The sequence below is a fragment of the Eleutherodactylus coqui genome, chromosome 10 (assembly GCF_035609145.1).
Source record: "Eleutherodactylus coqui strain aEleCoq1 chromosome 10, aEleCoq1.hap1, whole genome shotgun sequence".
In the NCBI taxonomy this organism is placed as follows: Eukaryota; Metazoa; Chordata; class Amphibia; order Anura; family Eleutherodactylidae; genus Eleutherodactylus; species Eleutherodactylus coqui.
This window is the reverse complement of record NC_089846.1, coordinates 141870743-141895804: the sequence shown is the minus strand read 5'-3', so window position 1 is coordinate 141895804 and position 25062 is coordinate 141870743. Positions and strand designations below refer to the sequence as shown.

The 25062-nt window shown below is 42.1% G+C and overlaps 1 protein-coding gene across 1 annotated transcript in view; it reads left to right on the top strand.

Moving 5' to 3' along the window:
• Positions 1–22394, top strand: part of LOC136581012 (gap junction delta-2 protein-like) — a 62197-nt gene extending 39803 nt beyond the window's left edge. The window contains exon 2 of the mRNA XM_066581989.1: positions 15277–22394. Within this exon, the coding sequence (XP_066438086.1) occupies positions 15277–16108 (832 nt within the window). The 3' untranslated portion in view covers positions 16109–22394. The remainder of the gene's footprint in view (positions 1–15276) is intronic.
• The last annotated feature ends 2668 nt before the right edge of the window (positions 22395–25062 follow it).

Sequence of the window (25062 nt, the reverse complement as noted above, 5' to 3'; positions counted from 1 at the left end):
TCTCGGGATCACCTCCGTAGGACTTACCTCTTACTCCTCTAGGCATTTAGGGAAATTCACTTCTATTTTGAGATGAATGTACAGTAATTTCTGGTAGTGCCCTGCCTATGGGCCTGTTAGGGCTGATGGATACATACTTGTCCCAGCTCACCAACTGTGCGTCAGCTTCAGCCGATGTAATCTACATGCCGGTGCATGCTCAGTGTGAGCACTTCTCTGCTAGTGTGTGGATGGATTGGTTGGCTGGGAAGCATGTGTCCCAGCTGACCAATTAGCACTTGTCTGTACACATTTATTCCAGCTCCTCCTCATTGAGGACGCAGGTTATACTTCTAGTCTGAAGGTGTTTCTGTTCAAGTTGGCGGCTCCTCGTCTGTTCCAAAATCAGATAAGTCTGTTTGGTTTTAAGTATATTTGGGGTGTTTTTACATCTATCTCCGTACTTATTGCTATTTCTGTATTGGTATTTCATCTGGATCATTGCATGCTTGTTTAACATCTCTAACACATACATTGTTATTTATTGTATCAAACATTATCCCTGTTTCCAACTAGGGAGAGTCAGGGTTACACGAAGTCTTTGATGTGGGGTCGCCCTTATCAGGGCGATTGCTCTGTTTTTAGATATGGTGTCATTGCATTAGTATGTTACGGTCAATATACAATATATTGTATTCTCCACATTAGCATATTGTGTGTATATTCATCCTTTTAGGATAAATAATTACCTCCAATTCGGACAAGCTGTTTTGTGTATAGCTTGGACGTTATAATACTTGGGTATGAGATAATCTCCACTAATGCATGCAGTGTTGGCAGATTTTGCATTTTTTGCTTTTTCCCTAGTACTCGGGGTACATGATGGTATAACGGAGGTTGTGGCTCTAGCTAACAATAGTTTTTAGCTCATTAGCACCCTAAAGGCACCACATGCAGCTACTGCTAGAAGTCTCACCATGTGCTGGCACCTTTACAAGATAGTGAGGATGACCCAGTGACAGCTTATGCTATTCCTGTGATTAACCCTTTTTTGATGACATGACATGCGTATACAGAATTCCCGATTTCCAAAGGCCGTATTCTTCAATCTGGTCATAGATTGTACCGGCTCTTTATCTAGTAGATGTTTGAATATGAAGAATGATAACAATGTGACCTGGAGTTTACTGATGTCAGGATCTCATGAGGTCAGTAGGCCACCGTCATGATAAAGCTTGGGGAAAATGTATTATAATTTCTATAGGAAAGAGACCCGTTGACGGACATGGGCCCCTTTCTCATGTTACACGATGATGTCATAAGTAGCAGGCATTCTGGGGGCTTATAAGACGTGGTATGTGGGCTCCAGTATAAAGTCTATTTGGGGACCCTCAAGCAATGAAGTTGGCGTCATCTGTAGGTGGCCATATTTGGCTGATGTTCTTGGAGACATTCCTATGGCCAGCACTTTGGTGGTATTTGAGGCGAATTCCCTGTATTGGGGCAATTGTGGCTGGAACCTTGTCAGTCTCTGTAAGCAATCCAAAGGGAGTGAATGAAAGCAGAGACTTGGAGCTGCTGTTGTGCCGGAAGGTGCTGCCAGTCCACTAACGCCAAGCTGTTTGTAATGGAGCGTAGCAATTAGATTGAAAGGAATGGTAACAATGTGTGGACCAGGAGGCGCGACTCTCATGAAGTGATATTGACGAAGGTAGTTCTTCTATAAGGTTTAAAAATCAGCCACTATTTAACGCGTTTCAGGGACGCAGCCCGTTCCTCAGAGATGACTGTAATGGGCGCGTGATATTAGAGAGGTTTCTCTTATCCTTGCCAGCATTTTAGAGATCAGCGGGTATTTATACCGAAACACGTCAAATATCGCCTGATTTTTTTAAAAAACCTCTAATGAAACGAACTACTTTAATAGCGTTTCATGAGAGTTGCGCCTCCATGTCCACACATTGTTATCAGTCCTTTCAGTCTCTGTGCCAGGCATGGCCATCGTTAGCTACATACGACCCTTGTGCCGACCACTAGGTTATGAGAGGGGCATAGGCGAATGTAGGCTGGGTGCAATTGCTCTATTTAGCTCTGCCCACCAGATCTTCCTTCGTGCGGCAGCATCCTGTGGAGCTGCATGAATCATCCTCCTCCCGGCTCTGTCTCCTCCTGTTTGATGTTCTGAGGCACCACTATCAGCCCATCAGTGCCCCCGCTATACAATTGCTTAGTTCTGCTACTGTCTTCATGCTATGAGCTAGGTTCTGGGGCTGTAGTTATGTTATGAGCTTGGTTCTGATATTGTATCTATGACTTGAGGTTGGACCTTGCTTTATTTATGTACTGAGCTTTGTTCTGGTGCCGTAGTTATATACTGAGTTTGGTTCTGGCATTGTATCTATGCTCTGGGATTGGTTTGTATTATATTTCTGTTATGAGCTTGGTTCTGGAGCTTATTTATGTTCTGCCTATATGTGTAGTATATAGGTTTTTCTTATGGCAAGGGGTGCCAAAAATGCTTACTTGGTACTATCTAAAGTAAGAGAGGCACTGTTGGAAAATAATCTAAGGAGTGCCTGAAACTAAGGCACTTATGGGGTATCCAGGGGTAGGATCAAGAGCGATGAGCTGCCAATGGCCGGACACCACCGCTCATATTTCCAGCACATATCTGATTAATTTGCCTAAAAAGTCATTTTTGTTACTACCCATTTAATAGCAGGTCCATGGGATAGTAGATGGCAGCGGAGGAGAGCGGCAGACCACCAGTTATTACATCTAAGAGTAAAATATATTAAATCCATTATAATCTATCTGTTCAGCTCTAATCTGTTTTCTACCAATTATGTAATCCGTCAACTAAGCCCTGCCTTGATTATTAGGTCAAGTGCCGGCCTGCATTATGACCACATATGACCCAGTTGTTACATTCGGACACTTGGAGGATTGGATCTTTTTGTGGGCTTTTAACTCAAAATAAAAATAACTGAATTCACCTTCAAGATGTTTTGTACTTGGAGCTAAAGGAAGCAGAAAGCTCTAGTGAAGCGCCAGAGTCCCCCGGCTGCATTTAACCTTCGGATCAGTTACAGCTGAGCGTACAGTATATACAGTATATACACTATATTGTGTGGATTCGGTAGGACTTGCTGGCACTACATCTTTAAATCAGCTGCTTTTGCTGCGGTTGGCAAACTGTTGATGGAATTCTGAGCCTCCTTCGTCCCTCACTGCGCTGCACAGCAATGCGGCAACTTGGAGCTCCATGTGCCATTTACAATCCTGTTATTTGGGGACCTTTGGGCTCTATTAGGCACTGGGGCCCAGGGGCCTCTGATAGCTCTACACTCCTTGATGCATCTTCCCCCGATAAAACTAAAAATTCAGCAATGCACTCAGATATCTTGTGTTTTCAGTAATACTTAAATGAATGTCCTTTCCCTGGTGGCCCATAAGTGAACGTAGCAGCTCCCTGGTGGGCTAGAGAACATGCATTCTAACCTAGATGTGATTTTTTTCTGTGCCCAATAAATGTGTAGAGGTCACTTATAACGCAGTACAGAATAGAACAGCTATCCTTTCACAGAGACTTTGTGTTTATGGTTAATACTTGTCTACCCTCTGGGATTGTTTTATTAGCATGTCACGTGTCCTAAACCATGCTGCATAAGATTGGTGTGGCTTCTTTGAGAACTTGCCAGACATTTGCAGGATGAATGGAGGGAAATACTATTTGAAATGTATCATACGTTAGTAGAAAGTATCCAATGTCATTATGGCCAAAGGAGGTTCCAGTATTCATGTAAATGAATATTATTATTGATTCTGTGCAGTTATTTCTGGTACGATAGTGCATGAAGCGAGCTGCCCGTAATGGCTGCTGTAGGCAACCACAACTTTCTAAAAGGCTTATCCAGGATAATTATTTTACCATACATAAGAAAAGTTTTAAAATGAAAGAGGAGGCTATACCGACCAGATCAATCGGGTCACCCCAATGCTGCCACTCCCATCCTTCCTGCCAGGCTTTGTTCATATAGTGGCAGTCGTGACATGCCCATAATCACACGTGGCAGATGCACTCAATAACAGTGTTTCATGCTGTGGGCTAGTGATTGGTATCAGATGGGGAATCAGAGTCGGTAGAAATGTACCAACTCCAGCTTATTCAGAAAGAATTCTTATTAAAAAGAAAAAAATATTATATATAAATATATATATCCATATGTATGTGTGTGTATATATATATTTTTTCTTTTTAATAAGCTAGAGTCAGAGCAACTCTACCGAATCTGACTCCACCAAAATGGGACTCTATCTATTTTTCTATCTATCTATCTATCTATCTCCTATCTATCTATCTCCTATCTATCTATCTATCTATCTATCTCATATCTATCTCCTATCTATCTATCTATCTATCTATCTCCTATCTATCTATCTCATATTTATCTCATATCTCTCTATCTATCTATCTATCTATCTCCTATCTATCTATCTCATATCTATCTATCTATCTATCTATCTATCTATCTCCTATCTATCTATCTATCTATCTCATATCTATCTATCTATCTATCTATCTATCTATCTATCTATCTATCTCATATCTATGTCCTATCTATCTATCTCATATTTATCCCATATCTATCTATCTCCTATCTATCTATCTCATATTTATCTCATATCTCTCTATCTATCTATCTATCTATCTCCTATCTATCTATCTATCTATCTATCTATCTCATATCTATCTATCTCATATCTATCTATCTCATATTTATCTCATATCTCTCTATCTATCTATCTATCTATCTCCTATCTATCTATCTCATATCTATCTATCTATCTATCTATCTCCTATCTATCTATCTATCTATCTATCTCATATCCATCTATCTATCTATCTATCTATCTATCTCATATCTATCTCCTATCTATCTCATATCTATCTATCTATCTATCTATCTATCTATCTATCAATCTATCTATCTCCTATCTATCTATCTCATATTTCTCTATCTATCTCATATCTATCTATCTCATATCTATCTATCTATATCTATTCATCTCATATCTATCTATCTATTTATCCATCTATCTCATATCTATCTATCTAATATCTCATATCTATCTATCTCCTATCTATCTCATATCTATCTATCTATCTATCTATCTATCTCATATCTATCTCCTATCTATCTATCTATCTATCTATCTATCTCCTATCTATCTATCTATCTCCTATCTATCTATCTATCTATCTATCTATCTATCTATCTATCTATCTATCTATCTCCTATCTATCTATCTATATCCTATCTATCTCCTATCTATCTATCTATCTGTCTATCTATCTGTCTATTTATCTCATATTTATCTATCTATTTATCCATCTATCTCATATCTATCTATCTAATATCTCATATCTATCTATCTCCTATCTGTCTATCTATCTCATATCTATCTATCTATCTCTCTCATATCTATCTATCTATCTCATATCTATCTATCTATCTATCTGTCTATTTATCTCATATTTATCTATCTATTTATCCATCTATCTCATATATATCTATCTATCCCATATCTATCTATGTATCTATTCATCTCATATCTATCACATATCTATCTATCTCCTATCTATTTATCTATCTATCTATCTCATCTTCATCTATCTAGCTATCTATTTATCTCATGTCTATCTCATACCTATTTATTTATCCATCTATCTGCTATCTATCTATCTATCTATCTATCTATCTATTAATCTCTAATCTATCTATCTATCTCATATCTTTCTATCTCATATCTATCTATCTATCTCATATCTATCTAGCTATATGTCTCATATCTATCTATCTATCTCCTATCTATCTATTCATATCTATCTATCCATCCATCCATCTATCTCATATCTATCTATATCTATCCATCTCATATGTACCTATCTATCTATCCATCCATCCATCTATCTTATATCTATCTATATCTATCCATCGCATATCTATCATCTATCTCATATCTATCTGTCTCATATCTATCTATCTCATATCTGTCTATTTATCTCATATCAATCTATCTATTTATCCATCTATCTCATATATATCTATCTATCTATCCCATATCTATCTAACTATCTATCTATCTGATTTCTGTCTATCTATCTATTCATCTCATATCTATCTATCTATCGATCCATCTCATATCTAACTATCTATCTATTTATCTCAAATATATCACATATCTATCTCGAATCTATCTCCTATCTATCTATCTATCTATCTCCTATCTATCTATTTATCTCATATCTATCTCATATCCATCTATCTATCCCCTATATATCTATCTATCTCATATCTATCTATCTCATATCTATTTATCTTCTATCTATATATCTATCTATCTCATCTTCATCTATCTATCTATTTATCTCATATCTATCTCATATCTATTTATTTATCCATCTATCTGCTATCTATCTATCTATCTATCTCGTCTATCTATTAATCTTCAATCTATCTATCTATCTATCTATTTATCTCATATCTTTCTATCTATCTCATATCTATCTATTTATCTCATATCTATCTATCTATCTATCTATCTATCTATCTATCTATATGTCTCATATCTATCTAGCTATATGTCTCATATCTATCTATCTATCTCCTATCTATCTATTCATATCTATCTATCTATCTATCTATCTCCTATCTATCTATCTATCTATCTCCTACCTATCTCTCTATCTATCTCCTATCTATCTATCTATCTATCTATCTATCTATCTCTTATCTATCTATCTATCTGTCTATCATCTATCTATCTCGTATCTATCCATCTATCTCATATCTATCTCCTATCTATCTATCTCCCATCTATCTCCTATCTATCTATCTATCTCATATCTATCTATCTGCCTCATATCTATCTATCTCATATCTGTCTATTTATCTGATATCTATCTATCTATTTATCCATCTATCTCATATATATCTATCCCATATCTATCTAGCTATCTATCTCATATCTGTCTATCTATCTATCCATCTCATATCTATCTCAAATCTATCACATATCTATCCCATATCTATCTATCTATCTCCTATCTATCTCATATCCGTCTATCTATCCCCTATCTATCTATCTATCTATCTATCTATCTATCTATATCCTATCTATCTACCTATTTCATATCTATCTATCTATATCCTATCTATCTTTCTCATATCTATCTATCTATCCCATATCTATCTATCTCCTATCTATCTATCTATCTATCTATCTCCTACCTATCTCTCTATCTATCTCCTATCTATCTATCTCCTATCTATCTATCTATCTATCTATCTATCTATCTATCTATCTATCTATCTATCTATCTATCTCTTATCTATCTATCTGTCTATCATCTATCTATCTCGTATCTATCCATCTATCTCATATCTATCTATCTCCTATCTATCTATCTCCCATCTATCTCCTATCTATCTATCTATCTATCTATCTATCTATCTATCTATCTATCTATCTATCTCATATCTATCTATCTGCCTCATATCTATCTATCTCATATCTGTCTATTTATCTGATATCTATCTATCTATTTATCCATCTATCTCATATATATCTATCCCATATCTATCTAGCTATCTATCTCATATCTGTCTATCTATCTATCCATCTCATATCTATCTCAAATCTATCACATATCTATCCCATATCTATCTATCTATCTATCTCCTATCTATCTCATATCCGTCTATCTATCCCCTATCTATCTATCTATCTATCTATCTATCTATATCCTATCTATTTCATATCTATCTATCTATCTATCTATCTATATCCTATCTATCTATCTTTCTCATATCTATCTATCTATCTCATATCTCTCTATCTATCTCCTATCTATCTATCTCCTATCTTCTATCTATCATCTATCTCATATCTATCTATCTATCTATCTCATATCTATCTATATATCTCCTATCTATCTATCTATCTATCTATCTATCCATCTATCTATCTATCTCCTATCTATCTATCTCCTATCTATCTATCTCCTATCTATCTATCTATCTATCTCATATCTATCTATCTCATATCTATCCATCTATCTATCTATCTCATATCTATCTTTATTTCTATATATCTCCTATCTATTTATCTATCTATCTCCTATCTATCTATCTCCTATCTATCTATCTATCTATCTATCTATCTATCTATCTATCTATCTATCTCCTATCTATCTATCTCCTATCTATCTATCTATCTATCTCCTATCTATTTATCTATCTATCTATCTATCTATCTATCTATCTATCTATCTATCTATCTCCTATCTATCTATCTATCTATCTATCTCCTATCTATCTATCTATCTCCTATCTATCTATCTCTCTATCTCCTATCTCCTATCTATCTATCTCTCTATCTCCTATCTATCTATCTATCTATCTCATATCTATCTATCTATCTCATATCTATCCATCTATCTATCTATCTCATATCTATCTTTATTTCTATATATCTCCTATCTATTTATCTATCTATCTCCTATCTATCTATCTATCTATCTATCTATCTATCTCCTATCTATCTCCTATCTCCTATCTATCTCCTATCTCCTATCTATCTCCTATCTCCTATCTATCTCCTATCTATCTCCTATCTCCTATCTATCTATCTCCTATCTATCTATCTATCTCCTATCTATCTATCTATCTCCTATCTATCTATCTCCTATCTATCTATCTATCTATCTATCTATCTATCTATCTATCTCCTATCTATCTATCTATCTATCTATCTATCTATCTATCTCCTATCTATCTATCTATCTATCTCCTATCTATCTATCTATCTATCTCCTATCTATCTATCTATCTATCTATCTATCTATCTATCTATCTATCCATCTATCTATCTCATATCTATCTATCTATCTATCTATCTCCTATCTATCTATCTATCTATCTATCTATCTATCTATCTATCTCCTGTCTATCTATCTATCTATCTATCTAGTATAATTAATCCAATTGTGGATTTGTTACATATTTCCTTTGACAGGAGTTTAGGGTAGTTTTGAGATGTTGGCAGTGTGAGGTTTGGCCCTGATTGGTATAGGGTACATATCACTGCTGCTCCCAAATAAATGTAAGAGGTTGAGATGGTTTGGTGAATGGACACTTCCCTGGACACCAATAGCTTGTCAGAGTGTCTTTGGCAGCAATCGGTAAGCTCATCCGCCACAAGTGTGGCAGGGCTGGATTGTGAGATGGGAAAGGAGGAATTCCGGAGACACATCTTACATGTCTGAGTATCAGAACGGCAACAACTTGAGCACGGGGCTTCCCAGCATTAGGTAATAACAGCTGTCCAGATAATTCCCTCTCACTGGAGGTTGACGACTTGAGGGAGACAAGTGGCAGCAACGGCAGATTACAGCAGAAACAGTATACTCTGGGAAGTCGGCCTTCGCAGCACGCTTTCTTCAGCATCTCGCTCTATTCCCAATGGGTGAAGCTTGGAGTTTCTTACCACGAGAACAACGTCCCCCAACATGGCCTCACCTGCACCCAACTCTTACTCTAGTTTCTGGCTCTAGGGACCTCCCCACCTCTACAGCACAAACAATATTACATAGCTAAACCTCACACTCCGCCATGCGGATATCGATACATACTTCTGATACCTTGTCAAAGCTCATTGGGAAGGACCCGAGCCGCGGCTGTGGAGTGGGGGAGATTGAACTGCCAAGAACAGCTTCTTTTTTTACTTTAGAACATTCCCTGCAGTAACGCAGTTTTTGTATCCCTCAGATAACCCCTTCAATTAAGTTTTTGGATTTTAGACAGACGCTCCACTGGTCCTGTGAGGTTGCACTCTGGTATTAGCAAGGGGCACGCTGCTGGCTGTATTGTTTAGGGGGGCACATTGCAGGCCAAGCTTGGTCTTCTCCTTGGTGACTACTACATACACCGTATATTATATTTTGGTGATATACACCATGTGATAAGACAATTCATTAATCATTTTACCTAATTGATTTCCTGACTGTCCAGAGTCTATTCTAAAACTTCGTAGACTTATTATTTGCAGTGAATACTCCAGAGGACAAACCACTATTAGACATCAGCTGTTTACTGCATCTTCGTGCAAGTTTCCCCAAGCCTGTAGAAGAACAGAGGAGCATCCCACTAGGGCATTGTGCACTCAGTCCATTGTTTGCGTGAGTGCATGTCTAGAGCCCCGTGGTGCAGTTTGGCACATGTGCGACCAGCCTTTCCATCTGCTCCTGGCTGCACACAGACCATTCCTCTCTGCATGACAGAACTGTAGATCGTGGCCTCATATTCCTGCTATTTTATTATATATGAGACACATCAAAACCCCATCTGTTGTGTTCTGTCTGTACTTCACATTGTAAGTTGTGGAAGCTCTTAGCGATGCTGTTCATCCAATACACTTACTGCAAATAATGTCACCGTATTCCAATCAGCAGGAGTATACAACATGTACACGATGAATATCTAGCCTGGAATAGCCAGACTCTGAACAAGGCTTGTAGCATGCAGGCTCTTTTGGATGGCATGGAAGCAAATGGCAGAAACAAAGTTCAGTGGGCAACAATTTAAAAACTTTACAATGCATGATATACAGTATAACTACTTCACTGTTAAGACCCTTTACACGCAACGATTATCGCTCAAAATTCATTCAAACGGCCAAAAGTGAGTGATACCTGTACCGTGTAAACGCGGCGGTCGTGCACTATTCGTTTAATTGTCATTTAGCGCTGGTTTTTAGCCGGCATAAAAACCATCGTTTGATCGCTCAAAATTCATTTCATGTGAATGGAATTCGCTCATTTTTTGAGCGGCTTGCCAATGTACTCATTGTGTTTGCCTTGCATATATAATGAGTACACAGTTTACTCTGCCAGGAGGCGACAATGGAATCCTGCAGGCCAGATAACTATCGCATAAACACACGCCCAGCTGAGCAAACAACCGCTGGAGGGAATGGGGATGATTGAAAGGCATTATCTGTATGTGTCATTTTATTTGAATATGTCCTCTGTTCGTTCAGTTGTGCGGTTGTTTTAGTGATAATCGTAGCGTGTAAAAGGACCGGAGTGACGTCACAGATGGCTCTCTTGGCTTGAGGTCCTAGCTGGTGTAGATTTTTATGTAGGCGCACATAGCTGCTGAGATGTGGCTCCTATAGGAAGAGGCATGTGCCTATACATATATATTAGGCACATCATGCACTGCCAGGAGTAACATTAAGGGGGTCTCACTGACGGGTTCCAATTGTGGAAAATGGCATCCGCAGCAAAACGTAGGCATTGAAGGCATATGTAAAATGTTATTTTTTTTCCTTCATACTTGCGGATACGAATTGAGTATTCCCCAAGCAGAAGAAAAATCGAAGAATTGTGAAGTCAATGGAGACATGCGACCCACAGCCCACACACAAGTAACATTGCCTATGGGCTGCGGGTACCCGCGTTATAGCTTATCAACAAAGAAAAAGAAAACTATGCTGCACATGACTGCCAGCGAGCCGCCACGGTCATGTGCAATACAGTCATTGCAGGTTCGCAGGGTCGCCAGCCGGGCTCACAGCCGGAATCCGCAGCGGGCCTCCCACATGCGGAATTTGGTACACCCGTGTGAACCTGACCTACAACTGGCACATGAAACACTGGTCTTAATAAATCGCCCCCATGGTGCACACATTGTAACAGCTTTACTAATAACTGTTTAATAGACAGTGAAAACCCATTAAACAACCACAGCCATTCATCGAATGACATCATCGAATGACATCATTGAATGGCGGTGACTGGTTAATCGAGCGCCAGCTCTGATTGACTGATGCGGCGCTCAATTACCAATCATAGCATTAGCTTGCTGGAGGTAAGGTATTCAAAGCCCGCTATCAGGGGGAAATGCTGTGCCGGCGTTCAGGAGAACATGGCAGCCTACAGCAGCAACGGAGACCAGCGTCAGGGACCTGAATGTCGGCTGCTAGGTGAGTATTGTAAGACACCCCCAGAAAATAACACACTGTGCCTCTTTTGGGGCAAAAATTAACATAAAGCTGCCTGTCCACGGGCGTTACGGTATCCCGTGGCGGAGATCTGCCACGGGATACCGCCGCCTGGGAGCAGGACTCAGCAGACGGATCTCTGCTGTCATCCTAAGGGCGCCCACCCACTGGCGTTTGCGTTGTTAGTGCGTGAAAAACGCAGCGATTTCGCATCTACGCGTTTGCGTTTTTCGCTGCGTTTTTTTTACGCAAAACGCGGAGAATGTCTCATCCTAAAACGTTGCATAGCGTTTCTATACCAACACACCCTACAGCACCTGTGAAGAATGCCCGCCCTTCCACAGTCTTCAGTAATGTTGTCTGCAAAAACGCCACGCGGCGCGTGCGAATTGCGTTGCGTTGCGTTTTTTCCAGGAGCATTGAAAACCATGGGAGAAGTTAGATTAAAAAAAGGAGCCAGAGTGTAAGGACAGCAGCGAGGCGATTTTGCGGGGCGGGGCGATTTTAAAAACGCCAGTGGACATGAGCACACTTTATCTCTATGCCTGTGCAGGAAAAACGCAGGTAAAAAAACGCCAGTGGGTGCTCGCCCTAACTGATAGATAGGCTGACTGCAGAGAATTGCGGTAAATTCGCAGTGGGCGGGGGGGGGGGGGGGGGGGCAGCGCTCTCCATAGCAATGCTATGGAGAGCTTTCACTGCGTTCCCCGCGGCCGGATTATCGCTGCGGGGAACGCAATTCAAACCCACCGGTGGACAAGCAGCCTAAGAGTGTCTTATTTTCAGGGGAACGCGGCACTACTAAGGGGGACCTACTGCATACAGATCATACAATTCCCATTGAGCATACTATTAGCTATATAAGTCCATATGCAGTGAGCGCCCCCTGTGATGTCTGCAAGCAGGGAGAATTACATCATAGTAACCTAGTAGGCCCTAAAAAGACATCTGTCCGTCTAGTTCAGCCTATTACCCTTCTCTCCCAAAATCATATCATCAAGTGGGAGGGAAAAAAATCATTATGCAGATACAGTTGTAAGAAAAAGTAAGTGCCCCCTTTGGAATTACCTGGAGTTCTGCATTGATTACTAATAGAATGTGGTCTGATTGTTATCTAAGTCACAATCTAACTAATGACTCACAAACAGTTCATGGCGTTTATTGAGAGCATCCACAAAAAAGGAAATGACCCTTGAATGTAATACCGTCTATATTCCCCTTTTAGCAGCAATAACGTATTAAACGTGTCCTATCGTTGTGCTAAAGATTTGCACCATGCACTGTGCTGAAGAGGCATTGGGGACCCTTCCTTTCTGAAAATGTCTTTCAGTTCATCATTATTTCTGAGATGCCTTGTGGCAAAGTTGTCTTCAGGTTCTTTCGGGAAAGCAGCAGCTTCCTTTATGGTATTCTTAAATGAGCCCCATTTGTGTTCAGTGTTTTTTTTTAACAGATGTTTTTGCAGTTTGTAGAATCTTCTGTAGGTTTTTTTTGCTATCCATGGGTTCAAAGATGTAATTTGAAGCTTCTGGGTCCTAATGCAAAATCCATCACAGGACCCACCTTTATGTGCCACTTATAATACTGGTGTCTTCATTTGTGGTAGAGGGGCTTTAATGGCCCAGATGTGACTGCTACCTCTGCACCCCTTATACCTGTGCCCCTGCTTGGGTTCCTTCTCACCTCTTTTATGATTGCTTGTTGTGTTCTTAGGACTTATTCACACAAGTGTATATCGGCCGCTGTTTTCACGGCCAGCCAATATACGCTACCATTTGATGCATTAGATTCAAATGCATCAGATTACACGGGCGTATTACTGCGGCGTAAATGCGCTTGGCCAGCCAATATAGCAGCGGGCGCTTATACGCTGCCCAGATAAGATAGTCTTGGAACGACTGCTGCCATAAACTCCTCTGGGAGCCAATGATAGCGGCCGGAGAAGGGAGGCGGGAGGGAATTTAGAAGCATGACTGCTAAACTTCCTCCCTCTTCTCTCCTCCCATTGCTGGCTGCTGTCAAGGGGCGTGGAGGCCGCCCCTCCCCCTCCAATTGCAAACAGCCAGAGAGGAGGTGAGCCGGTGAGGGGGAGGGAAGGAGCAACGGCAAGGTGGCCTCGGCGTATATACACCGGGGCCCATGCCATCTGAACGGGCGCATAAACATTAGATTTGTGCGCTCGTTCACAAGTTTTTACGACTCAGATGCTAGCATATATCGGCTGGCCATGAAAACGGCGACCGATATACGCTCGTGTGAAAGAGGCCTGAGGATACTATATGTTGCTCTGCAAGCTATCGCCACTTGCTCTGTTGCTGCACCTGTCAGACTAAAAAGTGCAATGTCCCTGTCATAACCAAAAACAGCGACTGCTACAGCGGCACAACCTGTCAACACGTCCCGGGGCTGCCCCCGCTTTTTCATATGCTGTTTTGCACTCGCTCCCTGCACTCTCATTATCTGCATTGGATTAGGTTAATGGCAAACCAAGGGTTAATATAGCAATCCCTTGGCGAAGAAGCTACAGAAAGGGAAAGGAAGAGGTAATTATATAAGCTCATTTGTTTTAAGACGTAGACAGCCAGATAAATCGTGTGCAATTTAAATATGCCAGCGCGGTTTTATGTTGGGGATTATTTAAAGATTTTAATCAAATTAACAATTATAATGACAAAGCGACTTGACGGAACATAATGCTCCTCGCGGGGAGTGTGAGGGTGCATGCTAATGATACATTGTCTCCGAGTGATGTCACTCCATCAGAGTCAGAGCTTTATGCAGAGGTAGATGTGCAGTCGTCTTATGACTACATGTGGGACTGGACACATGGCCTTGGACGGGGGGCGGCATTACATGGGACAACCGTTGTCTGACTAGACCGAGCGAATAGCAGCAACTGCTATCCTGGGTAAACATGGCCGCCAACCGGATAACCAGGGAGAATATGTTCATCAGTGGGAGCTGTGCCAGCACTACCAACCTAAGCAGGGGACCCCACCGATCACCCGTAACATCATACCACGTGTTGCATTTGTCTTATATATGAAGTTTGGGGGTTTTTTGCTCGTACGTCCCTTATGTCTTTTACCAATGTTGTTAGGGATAATTTTGTGGGTTTGTAGCAAAAAAAAGCCGAGCCGACTGCTTGACAAGACAGGATTGTGGTAGACTTGCGTTATACAATGTTATATATGTTGAGTACTCATTGCCTTTTTTTCTTCCCGGTAGGATTCTGCTGACTGTAGTGGTCATTTTCCGCATATTAATTGTGGCTATTGTCGGAGAAACGGTCTATGAAGACGAGCAGACAATGTTCATGTGCAACACTCTTCAGCCTGGGTGTAACCAAGCCTGCTACGATCGAGCTTTCCCAATCTCCCACATCCGCTACTGGGTCTTCCAGATAATCCTTGTGTGCACACCTAGCCTCTGCTTCATTACATACTCTGTCCATCAGTCTGCAAAGCAGAGAGACCGGAGATATTCCTTTCTCTACCCCCTGCTAGAGAAGGAACTGCCACGAGAAAACAGGAGAATGAAAAATATCAATGGGATCCTAATGCAGAACCCAGACCTGTCCTCCAAGGATGAGCCAGACTGCTTGGAAGTGAAAGAGATCCCGAATACACCCAAGAAAGCAACCAAAAGCCCCAAGGTGAAACGTCAAGAGGGTATATCCCGCTTCTACATCATTCAAGTCTTCTTTAGGAATGCTTTAGAGATTGGATTTCTTGCAGGACAATACTTCCTTTATGGCTTCAGTGTGCCACCCATCTTTGAGTGTGACCGCTACCCTTGCGTAAAGGAGGTAGAATGCTATGTGTCTCGGCCAACTGAGAAGACAGTCTTCCTGGTCTTCATGTTTGCCGTCAGTGGCATCTGTGTCCTTCTTAACTTAGCCGAGCTAAACCATCTTGGGTGGCGAAAGATCAAGACGGCCATGAGGGGAGTACAGGCCCGCAGGAAGTCAGTGTGTGAGGTGCGTAAAAAGGAGCCATCCACCCTGGCTCAAGTGCCAACGTTGGGGAGGACACAGTCCAGTGAGTCAGCTTATGTTTGACCCTATGTGTGGTCATGCCAATGCTTTAGAGATCTCCTCTATGCTATAGAGAATGTATTGGAACACAATTTTGGCAGTAAATGGTGTCAGTCTTCCAACCACCAGTGGAGACCCTCAAAACTATGTTAGCAGCTTGTCAAAAATTACGGCTGCTGTCTTATCCTGGGAAGCAAAGTTTGAATTTAATGGGGAAGGATGGGTGGGGAGATGTGTGAAGAGTGGGAGATGACAATACGGACAACTGCTTTTTTACAACAACTTTGAGCCTGTAAATTGAAGAGTTTTGCTCAGTATTATTATATTCTGCAACTTATCTTGTTTTTATAATGCCAGCCACTGGCGTACTGATAATGATGGAGAACGCTATACATGTATCCTCCAGGGTGTGTACAAATATAGAAAATCTGCACTAACTTATAAGAAGCCATAACGACAGGCAGGGAGGACAAATAAATAAGCTAAATAGGGGTTCTTTAAGAGAGGAGCTTCAAAAACCTCTCATGACTGTTATATACCTCTCACCTCCCACTCACTGCAAACTCCCTCCGATAAAATCCTCATTCACACCTCACCTGCTCCAGAAACAGAATTGCCAATTACAAAACCTGCTAAGGAGCCAGGAATTTCGTTATTTTTTTCTCTTTTTAGCGAACACATAATACTAATTAAAACATGGAAGGGCACAAGAACAGCCAAGAGGCATGGTGAGAGAACACTGTAGCAAATAGGGTCAAGGAAGCATGGCAACACTTAAAGAGCAAAGAAAACAAACTCAACTGGTAGAGGAACCGACTGAGAAGGTAGAACCAGCGAAGATCCAAACACATGGACAAGGGATAGCCAAGAAGATGTTAGGACACCAATGCCAAGGAGACATCATGAAGGAACATTGTACCATGAAGTAGACATTTAAGGTGAATGACACTACTCCCAACAGGTATAAACAGGAAACACTACAACACTCATTCAACGCAAGTGACATATGATTGTCTGGAACTCTGGGGCTGGCCAAGTGCCGGATGCAATGGGGAGATGAAGATAGGAGGCAGAGGTGGTAGTTAATGTACCATTTATGGTGATGCTATCCTATTATCTGGCAGAGACACCATTGGGTGACCTGTGCAGCGACTATAATTATGCCCCTGCTATCACGTATGCATCTCCCCATTTGCTTTCTGTGGGCTTCCTTTCACTCTAAGGAATTCCACTAATGGGTGTATTGCACCCAAATTTAATTTTCCATATTACAGTTATAACACCCGGAGCTTCCATGCTTCTACTCAACTGAACGTAACTTAGATCATCGCTGAGTTCTACGGTGATCTAATTCAGTAGAACTGTAGGATCTGAGTGCTACCTTATGTAATACGGACAGGTACACACAGGTGCAATATATATGTTTGTGGAAGCCACTCCGTTGGCCGCCCTATAGAACATTGTAATATCCTGTAGAAGGGACAATGGGTAATCCCAACCCCTAACATGCAGGGGAGGGATACCAAGCATGGAGACAGGGTCAAGAAGACATCCCGGAGAACAGATGTTACAGTCACCAGACATGTATAAGGAACATTTCAATACAACCTATAGACAAAGGGGGTTTGAAAGGCTCCAGATCCTACAAAACGAAATGCAGAAAGGGCCAAGAATCTTCCAAGTAGAGCACTACAACTTCTAGCATTTAGACAGGGAACACAATAAAGTTTATCGGCCTCAACAGGAGCAAACATTCAGCAAGCAGAATGAGGATACATGAACACATTCAAGCAGGGAGCACTTAACCACCGAGCCGTTAGAACGCAAGGCTTCAGGGCAGATTTCATATACTGGCAGACAGTACAAGTAGCATGGCTATTGACAATTAAAAAGTACTCAGCCTAATTTTTAATAAATTTGCATGTTGAAGATGAATATTAAGATTTGCTATTTGCAAGATGAGATGATGCCTCCAAGGACATGAATGTCTTGCTTGGGGAAACCAGGAGTGCATTTAGTGGTTGTAAATTTGGCATGTTGTGGTGCTATCTTCATCCTCATTTGATATCTATATATAAATTATTTCCATCTATATATATATAAATTACCTGCATTTTCCATTAATGATAAATTGCCAGAGTATCTGGAATGGGTTGTGGGCACCAGAACTTTCATTTATAGTCAGGGAGTCCAACCAGCACTATGCATGCAAGACATCCGGAATTGGGGTTGTAACCTATACTAATTTAAAGGGGTAGTCTGGATTAGACAACTCATTTATAAATAGCCTATTAGGGAATTAAGAGTGGAGGGTTCACCATTCAGGACCTTCAACTATTAGGCAGAGTGACGACTGGCCACAAAGAGCGTCTATTGCTCTGGAGGACCCAGCATGTCCTTGCATTCCATGGACAGCCATTCATTTCAATGGACACTATGTAATGCTACATTCCCCTTGTGATGGAGCTGTGGGGAAATGTAACACTTGCTGTCAGTTACCCCATAGATTACAGCTGATCTCTCGTGGTCTCAGGGGACCCTTCTGATAAAAAGGGATAAGTCAAAGTGGACAACCCCTTTAAAGTTGTCACATCCACCTAGTTCGTTCTTCTCTAAAAAGTACCAATTCTGAAGAAGGAGAGAACTCTTAAATCAATTGATCTTCATATGAATAGGAGAATGGTATCTCGTCATTTTTTAATTTCTCAATCCGACCTCTTCAGTGAAGTGTTGATAAATGGTGACCGAGAAAAGGGGGCATAGAAGAAGGTGCTAAGTGTACTGAAGCACTAGTTATAGATTTCCAATAGCAGGCTACTACTGGGAAGAGTCTAGCTGTACATAGATAAAGGGGATAGACCTTTGTTTTTTATGGATTAGACCAGTATCTTTCAACATTCCTTAACCCATTGCCCCCTACTCAAATTCCATCAATGTAACCCCAAGGCTATGATCATTTCCTATGCCACATAGGCACAGTGCAGGTACTCTTGGGAGACATGGCACATACCCCTGGGATACACAAGTTGAGAACCTGTAGTTTAGACAGTGTTGGCTTTGGGGCATCCGCCACCCCACCACCATTCTATGTTCCTTTCCCATTATAAAGTACTTCTAGTAATAGAAATATATTTTATATAATTCAATACATATGTTCCAAAATTGCCAAAGGACCAAACAACCGGGTCTAGAGACTTAGGTAGCTTACCCAAAAATTCTTAAGCAATGCCATTTAGTGTTTTATGGTGTCAATAGAAATCTGACCAAAAAATGGCTAACAATCTGGTAATACTTGTGCTCTTGGGCCAACTGTGCCATTGTGATCCAAAGGCCTGGAGTTGAAACGATGCCACTTATAGTTATCGAATATAAAGATGTTACTTGGGACCCTTTATAGGCTCTTTCAGTGTTTTTCTTGTATGGTCTCTAAATATTATGTAGCCCACGTAATGTGGCAGCCTCCTGATCTATAAAATGTAACAGTGGTGCTAAATCTCACTTTAGAAATAGGGACTTGAGAGGGGAACCAAGTGCGTAAAGACAGGCAGCTCAGGAATACAGATCTGACTCTGCCCAGTATTAACAATCATAAGTGGCTAGTACCAAGTGAATCAAACGTCAGGACCGTGATCCCTTTTCAATTTTACATTTTTTAAGATGCATTCAAGATGGCAGATTTCAGGATTGAGGAGGCCTACAGAACCGTACATCATAAGAACACTCATTGGTGTAATATGTTTTGCAACTGAAAGGATCGATCCAGAGATGGACTGAGAGTGGTCAGGGCCCCATGATCAGCTTTTTATGGTTTAATTCTGTATTTTCTTATAAAAAGTTGTTTAGCTACTGCCAAGACTCGTAAAGAAAGTCTGTGAGTCCTGCTTCCCTCGCTTATTCATAAAGAAAGTCTGTGAGTCCTGCTTCCCTCGCTTATTCAAAAAGAAAGTCTGTGAGTCCTGCTTCCGCTGCCCATAAACAGTGATTGACAGCATTACTTGTATACATTTGAATACATCAAGAGCTGTAGCTTACTATATGTGGGCTGGGGGAGCAGGACTAACAGGGTTTCTCTATAAGTGGACAGGAGAAGCAGGACTCACAGGCTTTCTCTATGAGTGAGTGAGGGAAGCAGGACTCACAGGCTTTCTCTATGAGTGGGTGGGGGAAGCAGGACTCACAGGCTTTCTCTATGAGTGAGCGAGGGAAGCAAGACTCACAGGCTTTCTCTATGTTTGAGCGAGGGAAGCAGGACTCACAGGCTTTCTCTATGAGTGGGTGAGGGAAGCAGGACTCACAGACTTTCTCTATGAGTGAGCGAGGGAAGCAGGACTCACAGGCTTTCTCTATGAGTGGGCGAGGGAAGCAGGACTCACAGGCTTTCTCTATGAGTGGGTGGGGGAAGCAGGACTCACAGGCTATCTCTATGAGTAAGCGAGGGAAGCAGGACTCACAGGCTTTCTCTATGAGTGAGCGAGGGAAGCAGGACTCACCAGCTCTCTCTATGAGTGGGTGAGGGAATCAGGACTCACAGGCTTTCTCAATGAGTGGGAGAGGGAAGCAGGAACCACAGGCTTTCTCTATGATTGAGCGAGGGAAGCAGGATTCACAGACTTTCTCTATTAGCGAGCGAGGGAAGCAGGACTCACAGGCTTTCTCTATGAGTGGTTAGGGGAAGCAGGACTCACCGGCTTTCTCTATGAGTGGGTGAGGGAAGCAGGACTCACAGGCTTTCTGTATGAGTGAGCGAGGGAAGCAGGACTCACAGGCTTTCTCTATGAGTGAGCGAGGGAAGCAGGACTCACAGGCTTTCTCAATGAGTGAGCGAGGGAATCAGGACTCACAGGCTTTCTCAATGAGTGGGAGAGGGAAGCAGGACTCACAGGCTTTCTTTATGAGTGAGCGAGGGAAGCAGGACTCACAGGCTTTCTCTATGAGTGAGCGAGGGAAGCAGGACTCACAGGCTTTCTCTATGAGTGAGCGAGGGAAGCAGGACTCACAGGCTTTCTCTATGAGTGAGCGAGGGAAGCAGGACTCACAGGCTTTCTCTATGAGTGAGCGAGGGAAGCAGGACTCACAGGCTTTCTCTATGAGTGAGCGAGGGAAGCAGGACTCACAGGCTTTCTCAATGAGTGAGCGAGGGAATCAGGACTCACAGGCTTTCTTTATGAGTGAGCGAGGGAAGCAGGACTCACAGGCTTTCTCTATGAGTGAGCGAGGGAAGCAGGACTCACAGGCTTTCTCTATGAGTGAGCGAGGGAAGCAGGACTCACAAGCTTTCTCTATGAGTGAGCGAGGGAAGCAGGACTCACAGGCTTTCTCTATGAGTGGGCGGGGGAAGCAGGACTCACAGGCTTTCTCTATGAGTGAGCGGGGGAAGCAGGACTCACAGGCTTTCTCTATGAGTGAGCGGGGGAAGCAGGACTCACAGGCTTTCTCTGAGTCCTGGCAGCAGTTAAACAGCTTTACAAAATGAAATCTTGTTTCCAATCATAGAAAGTATCCATCCCTGAGCTCAGTGTCCCCCCCCTCCAGCCTACACTGTCCTCAGGCTGGAGACCTGACAGATCTATTTTAATTGATGTCATTTCTTTAATAACTAATTATATACTTAGTCTATAAAACATGTGAGACTCCAGTTACTTGGTCTTCAGACTAGAGTTCAACCATCAGATATGTGCCCTCTCTTCTATGTCATGTATCACACACGTTTTCTAAGCTCATGGTTTGGTATGTAAGCATGTGTTTAATACCTGTATACGGCCTGTTTTTGCCCCTTGTTTAATTATTTTTTTAAAGTGGACGGTATTGTAATAGAATGTTACTTTGGGGATTGATGACTACGGATGCGGATCAGGAACTGGGAAATCCTAAGGATTTGTATTCTTTAAATTGATGTTTATTTCCCTTTAAGGAATCACTGCCTCCATTTAGCAAATTCTTCCTTAGGAAGGACAATTCAATGGACGTCTTTAATTAACTGATCTGTAGGTAACTCTCTGCGAAGAGTCGATTTGTTATTCTATTCTATGCCCACCTTCGCCGCTTCATGGTGACGTCACCCGGCATGGACCTTGTGCCCCAGGTCAGACTCAGGATACAGCCAAACGGAAGAAACTCAACGGTGCTTGTATCAACCAAATGTACAGAAATATCCAACAGTTCCAGACATTGACTACTCTCACCACATTCTGGCGCAGGGTCATGGGATGGGGTGAGCCAATGATGCAATGCAGATTTCAGCTGTAATACAGGTGCAATATTCCGAGAACAAGTCTCAGGAATTCTATGGATAAACTATGAATTACTACAATAAATGCTGATATGTGTCTTCTTAATGTTACTGTTATGGGCGGGGGATGGGGGGATATTCATGCGATCCATATTTGTGATGTTCATACATTTTATAGTAGGCGTCTATTTTATTTTCTAACTTTAAGTAAGTCCGAAATGCAGAACATCAAGGAAGCCTTACAGCGATGGATGGGCCCTATGCCAAAAAGTCAGCAATACACAAGTTCAGAGAGAAAGTGAAAATGTCCACGTTACACCTAGATAAGACAATAAGATATGGCAGCTTGGGAAATCACGGTAATACAAAGAGTTATCAAACCCAGCAAGCTAATAAATGTCACGTGTGTCACGCCAATGCTGGCATTACCACACGTATAGGAAGGTCTATACAACAGCCATAGCGATACTCAGTGGAGCACAGGGGCGATAAAAAGTGGTGAGAAATCGGTTTCATCGTATCGCCCCTGTAGAGCCGACCAGATTCTTGGCACAAGTCATCATATGTATTGATGGTTGTCCTCCTGGGGGTGAGCCGAAGGGGAATAGACACAACTGTCCCTAGATAACCCTAATAACTGCAAAGTGCGGAGCGATCGCCCTGAAAAAAGCGGCTTCACGGATACCCTGAATACTCGGAAACCGTGTTATAACGCCAGTGGGAATATGCAACAAGGAAACTTGTAAGAAGAGAAAAAAAAGAGGTCCGCAATCAGTGGCAGAGGGTCTCACCGTGGTTCATCCTACCCACGGGCTCATCAGGCGACCAACAGAGGAACCATAACACCAAAGCACCGAATGACCAAGCTTTACAGATAATTATTAGATACATGTCATTAATACACAGCAACTCGCATAAAGTGATAATGCTGAAGAGGGCAATTATACAGCGGCAAACACTAACGACTAGATTAGGAAATAGTCATGCAACAACCAGTGAAAGGAAGCTGCATACATGTGGCAGCACTGGGAATACGGCGCAGTAATGCGGTATATAAGGGGCATAAGCTGCATATGGCAGCTAGAACCACATGATATGGCAAGTCCTTCCTCTCCATAGCGTGGCATCATTTAAAGAAGTGCGATCGCATGTCAGGCGCGTCATTTCCTGGTAACCAGATGAGGTTGAAGCTAAGAGAGGCACGTCCATAGCAGCCCGCACTTCTGTGAGTAAATAAGGGCCAATGCCCACGGAGGGATAATCGCTGCGGGATTCGTGGTCAGACACCCGTCCCGAATCCTGCAGCAATAGCTATCAATAGACATGCTATGTTTGCAGATTCTAACCTGTCCCCAAGCGGGGGAAAACCGCAGTATGTCCTATGCATCGTGGAAAATCGTGCGAACGGCTTCTATTGCACTGAATGGAAGGCATCTGTCCCGCGATACTCCACACTATGAGCACAGCGGAAGTATTGCGGGAAATCACGTCACCGGCCAGCGCTGGCGCCTTATGCGTTGCACTGCGCATGTGCATTGGCTCATAATCAGAGACTCTCGCCGCTGATCCGGAGAAGTGAGTATGGGGTCTCTGGGGGACGCCAGGTCTAGTTCCACTGCGATATTTTGCAGGCGAAATCCGACCCAGTTGTGGGCATGAGGCCTAACGGTGAGGGTTGTTTCACAAGGGCGAGAAAATCATGCGATTTTTGCCTTGCATTAGGCCTCGGTCAGACGAGCGTGTATTTTGACACATCCGTTCTGTGCAAAAATTGGACCACAATTGAAAGCAATGGAATGCAGGCAACCCCTGCAGTGATTTTCGGGGAAGAGCTTGAAATATAAGCCCTTCCCTGAAAATCATCCCTAGATGGTGTAAAAAAAAAAATATATATATATATACACTCACCTCTTCGCCTTTCTCTGGGCCCAGGCGTATCTTGACAATTGGCTCCCCGACACTGTACTGAAGTTCTTTCAGCAGCCAGGGATTTAAAATCCCCGCCTCCTGAAAGGGCTGTGTCTGATTGGCTGAGCACATATTAGTGCATATGTATTTCACTCGTGGTTTCCTTACGCTTTTGCACCGGTTTCGCCATAAAATAGCGGAGTGACAGAAAATAGTGCATGGTAAAAATGTGCATTCACGTTGAATGGAGTCATACACATCAGCGATTTTTTTCCTGCATTGCAACATGGGGAAAAAAAAATCGCAACATATCCTATATTTGGGCCTTCCCTCAGAACCCCTCGCATCCCCCACTGTTCTTAATGGGGCTGGCCTATCTGTCAGATAAGCTGACAGCGGAAATTCGTCTGCCGGCTCCTGCTCCCGGGCGGCGGCTCCCATGGCAGAGATCTGCCGCGGGATACCGCAACGCTCGTGGACAGGGGTCCAAAGTAGCCACTTAGCTACCTAAGAGTTAATGCAGGCAGAGCGGGATATTGCTGCCATAGCTCCAAGTACAAAGCAGCTGTTTTGCATATGCAAACAGCTGCATTGTTCTCTGAGCTTTTTAGCTGGTGTCCCACTGAGAATTGCCAGCGGGACACCAGCTTAAAGAATGCTATCAACACCACCCGCTAAGAAAATCAGCGTGCGGCACTGATAAGAATCATTGGTGATTTCTAGCTTGCTAGAAATCACTGATGAACGAATAGTGCACGAAAAGTGCACGGCGGCCGCGCGGTTAGATGCAACAGTTGTCACTTAAAAGATGTCTGTGTCTAAATGGGCCTTTAGGCAGAAA